The 4,031-nt window shown below is 64.1% G+C and overlaps 3 protein-coding genes across 6 annotated transcripts in view; 2 read left to right on the forward strand and 1 right to left on the reverse strand.

Annotated features, from left to right (window-relative positions):
* The window catches only part of LOC109314000 (retinoic acid receptor RXR-alpha), a 214,891-nt gene that overhangs the window by 136,315 nt on the left and 74,545 nt on the right, over nt 1-4,031 (forward strand). The window lies entirely within an intron of this gene.
* Nucleotides 671-3,905, reverse strand: SLC39A7 (solute carrier family 39 member 7). 2 transcript variants are annotated; one of them, XM_019540910.1, is made up of 7 exons: nt 3,787-3,905; nt 2,207-2,756; nt 1,943-2,111; nt 1,782-1,859; nt 1,544-1,681; nt 1,088-1,237; nt 671-972 (listed from the first exon to the last, which is right to left on the reverse strand). In XM_019540910.1, exons 1-7 carry the CDS (start codon nt 3,858-3,860, stop codon nt 686-688), a joined length of 1,446 nt encoding a protein of 481 aa, XP_019396455.1. In that variant the 5' UTR covers nt 3,861-3,905; the 3' UTR covers nt 671-685. The 2 variants fall into 2 exon arrangements, with proteins under 2 accessions (XP_019396455.1, XP_019396456.1); XM_019540911.1 differs by lacking the exon at nt 3,787-3,905 and adding an exon at nt 3,469-3,573.
* Nucleotides 3,895-4,031, forward strand: part of LOC109314098 (retinoic acid receptor RXR-beta-like) — a gene marked incomplete at its 3' end in the record, with an annotated part of 4,269 nt that continues 4,132 nt past the window's right edge. The window contains exon 1 of the mRNA XM_019541079.1: nt 3,895-3,912. Within this exon, the coding sequence (XP_019396624.1) occupies nt 3,895-3,912 (18 nt within the window). The remainder of the gene's footprint in view (nt 3,913-4,031) is intronic.

Raw genomic sequence — 4,031 nt, forward strand, 5'->3', positions numbered from 1 at the left:
GGGGGGGGGTGGCGTTTACAGGGGAGAAAGGAGCAGGTGGATAGAAATGGAGAGTCCTGGGGATGACCCCTGGGAAATGGCAAGGTCCTCAGAGTATGTCTGATGGGGCTGGGGGTCCCAAGGTTGGAAGTGGTATTGGGGATGCATCCCAGGGAATTAGGGGGGTTGGGGTTGGGAGGGGTGCTGGGGAAAGCCCTGGGACAATTCAGGGGGCACTTGGGGATGATGCCCAGGAAGTGGGGAGGGCATGGGGGGAGGAATGGGGGATGCCCCCTTGGGGACAGGTGATCCTAGAAGCATGAGGAGGCACAGGGGAGTAACCCTTGGGGGTACCACAGATGTTGGGCGTGTGACTCCTGGGGACTTTGGAGGTCTTGTGAGATGAGAGAGGTGCCGGGGGTGATGCCTGGGAGATGTGGGAGGGCCTTCAGAGCATATGGGGAGCACTGGGGAGTGACCCCTGGGGGAACTGGGTGGTCTTAGAGATGGGAGGAGTGCTGGTGGGTGACCCCGGGGAAATGGGGGGGCAGCACTCAGGAGTAACTCCTGGGAAATGGGGGGGTGCCTCCTGAGGGATATGGGAGGGTTGGGAGAAGTACTGGGAGGTAACTCCTGGGGGATCAAAGGAGTCCTGGGGTTGGGGGGTACCCCAGGGAAACTGGGGAGTTCCAGAGATGGGTGGACATCAGGATGGGGTGACCCCTGAGAGATGGGGTGCCTGAAGTGTGACTCCCAAGGGAGCGGGGGTGGGGGGAAGGGGGTGGGTCCATGGTACCTTGCGCTTGCTGCAGCCCGACTGAACGAGGATGGCAAAGTCCCCAACCTCATGGGGCACCTCATGCAGCAGAACGGTGAGCGTGGTCACAGCCCCCACGCTGGTGCCCGCCAGGAAAGAGGCCCCGATGGCCAGCCCGTCTGTGAAGTTGTGCGCCAGGTCGGCTGCCAGGTTCAGGTAGCCTGACACCCGCATTGCTGCAGTGGGGGACAGGGGTGGGGGCCAGTGAGAGCGAAGGACTCCCTATGCTGTGCCCGCCCCCCCCCTCCAGCCTCCGACCTAAATCCCAGCCCCCTTGCCCCCCTCTCTCACTGGATTCCAGGGTTTTCGGCTCGGGCTCCCGGCCTCTCTTCCTCTGCACTGCTGTGTCGGGGACACCACTCCGGCCAGCCTTCCTCTCCCGCAGCCCTTCGACCCGGGGCCCCTCATCCTCCTCTCCGGAGCTGCTTTTCACCTTGGGGGCTATGGAGAGACAGTGGGGCATGAGTTCATGCACACAAGGTTACAGGGACCCCCACACCACCCCCCGGCCCCATCCCCTCAGGAGTCCGCTCCCCCTCCTCAGGGATTCTGTGCGACCCCTCTGAGAGCCAGCCGCTGGGGACAGGAGCTCCCCAGCCCTTGTTAGCAGGGAGATGAGGGCTCTGCCTCATGGGCTGTGATGGCGGGTCCTAATGAAATTCTGGGCCCCCGCAGGGACCAGGAATGTGGCTGGAGGAAGACTGTAGGGGCCCAGGAAGAAGAGGGGTGTTCCTAGGCTGCACATACCGTGGCTGTGCCCATTGTGGCTGTGCCCATGTCCATGTCCCCCTTTCACGTGTCGCACGAATTTCTCCACCACCAGGAAGGCAACAATCCCAGCCAGCACCCAGATCCCCACTGACATCATCTGTTGGTGCTCTGGCCCTGGGCGCGGCGGGACCAGGGCAGGGGGTCAGGGGTGGCTGTAGCTTAGCCACCTCATACCCAACATGCTCCTCCCTCCCCTGCTCACCCCCACCTTTACCTTGGTGGGAATGTCCATGTCCAGGCACCTGTGGGTGGGAGTGGGTGTGACTGCCCTCTTCGTGGTGGGAATGGGGCACTGGGGACAGAAGACGCTAGAGAGGTCAGGGATCAAGGCAGGAGCCTAGCCCCTGCCCCCTCCCAAGCCAGCCTGGTACTCACCCAGGGCATGGGGGATGAGGTGCAGGAAGGCATCTCCCAGGAGCCCTCCCGAGGCAAAGCTGAGCAGCAGCTTGAGCAGGGCCTGGTGCTGGGACGTGTTGGATTCCACGGGAATGAGGAAGAGAATGAAGTAGGGGGCGGCGCTGATCAGCAGTGTGGCACCCACGGCCTGCAGAGTGAAGGAGAGGAGAGACGGAGTCAGGCAGCCAATGAAACCCTGGTGTGCAGCTCGTGATGCCTCCATCATGCTACGCAGGAACTTACGTGGGTCCACAACTGGACTGGGTCCAGCCGCTCCTGTGGCAGCTGCTGGCTGGGGGAGTTGTCTGCGGGGTGCCTAGCATCAGCCTGCCCAGGGCCATGGAGACCCTCATGGGCATGATCCAGGTGGATGTCAACGTGCAGGTGATCATGGCCATGGTGCAGGTCATTGTGGGAATGGCCATGATGAGCATGGCTATGGCCATGGAAGTCCTCATGCATGTGGCCATGGTCATGGAAGTCCTCATGCGCATGGCCATGGTGAGCATGGCTGTGCCCGTGGTGGAAGTCCTCGTCAGAGTGGCCGTGGTCAGCGTGGCTGTGGCCATGGCCCACATGCTTGTGCGAGTGGCCATGCCCATGGTCCTCATGTGAGTGGCCGTGGGCAGCATGGCTGTGCCCGTGGTGCAAACCCTCGTGCGAGTGGCCATGGAAGTCCTCACGCTGGGAGGCAGTCGGTATCAACACCACGCAGGCCACCACGACAGCAAGTGGGCTGCAGAGTCCTGTTCGGCTCCATGCTGGGCGAGGGGCTGCCATTGTGCTGCCGCTGCTGGGAAGAGGGAGAGGGAATATGCCCCTTGCTGTCAGTCCCAGGCTGCCCCCCGCGCGTCCCAAAGAGGGAGGGGGTCAGCGCAGGGCCACAGGCTGGGGAAGAAGGGATGGGGAAGGATCCTTGGGGAGGCAGAGCAAAATCATAGGGGAAAGGAAGGGGGTCCAGACACCTCTCGGCCCAGCTCCAGGGAGGCAAGGCAGACACAACCCTGCAGACTCAGAGTGGCGGAGGGGGAGAAAGGATGCACCACAGAGATGAAAGGAGGGGCCTAGAGCGGTGCGTAGAGAAGCGCTCGCTGCGGGTCCCAGCGAAAGCGGCATCATGGGCTGGGTCATAGAGACAGACGGGAGAACAGCTAGAGCGTCGCTAGGGGCGCCCGTCTCCTTTTCCCCACGTCCTCACATCCGGGTAGCCCTTCCGGTCCCCGCCACCCCGAGATCTCTATGGTCCCCGGACCCAGGGCTCTTCTAGCCTCGCGCTCCACACGCCGCCCCTCGTCTCTGTAGCCACGGGGAAGGAGGCCATGAGTTGCCGCTCTGGCCAGCCTTCGCCCTGTCCCTATGGCCCGCCGAAGGGCCCCTCTAGCTCCCTCTCGTCTCTATGGGCCCGGCTCTCTATCGCCGCGTGCCCTTGTGGGCCGCCACCCGTACCGCTCTGTACCCCGGGGGGACGTGGCCCCTCTGCCCCGCCCGCCTCTGAGGGCGCTCACCGTGCCCGTGATCCGCTACCTGGGGCTCGCCCCGACGTGGCACTCAGGCTCCGCCCCGCGGCATCTCGCGGGACCAGCCCTCAGCGTCGGTCCCTCCAACGCGGAAGGCACTGCCCCTTACAAACATGGCGGCCGCGCATGACCTAATCTTGCCCTCACCGACATGGCAACCCTGCAGTGTCCGGGCGCCATCTTTGTGAGGGGCACGGGAAGGCCGGACTGGCGGCCGCCATCTTTGTTGCGGGACTGATGAAGTTTCTAACCCCCCTCCCACCCCAAGAGCGGACAGTCTGGGACGTGCCCGTCCCGGTGACTCACAGGGGGTGTGTACAGGTGCGGGACACGGCGTCTCCATGGTCACGGGAGGACTGTTTGGAATGAACCGTCTCCATGGTGCGGGGGAGCGGGCGTCGGAGCCTCGTCTCTATGGCTAGTGTGAAGGCGGTTTGGCGGGTGCCGCCGCTCTGTACCGGGCCTGTCGCCGCGGGTGGGGGCCAAGCGGGATGCGCCGTCTCTATGGTGACGGAGGGGGACAGTGGGGCGCGGCGCGGTGCAGGCCGGGA

Source organism: Crocodylus porosus, unplaced genomic scaffold (genome assembly GCF_001723895.1).
Source record: "Crocodylus porosus isolate Cpor-Errol unplaced genomic scaffold, CroPor_comp1, whole genome shotgun sequence".
Taxonomy (NCBI): domain Eukaryota; kingdom Metazoa; phylum Chordata; order Crocodylia; family Crocodylidae; genus Crocodylus; species Crocodylus porosus.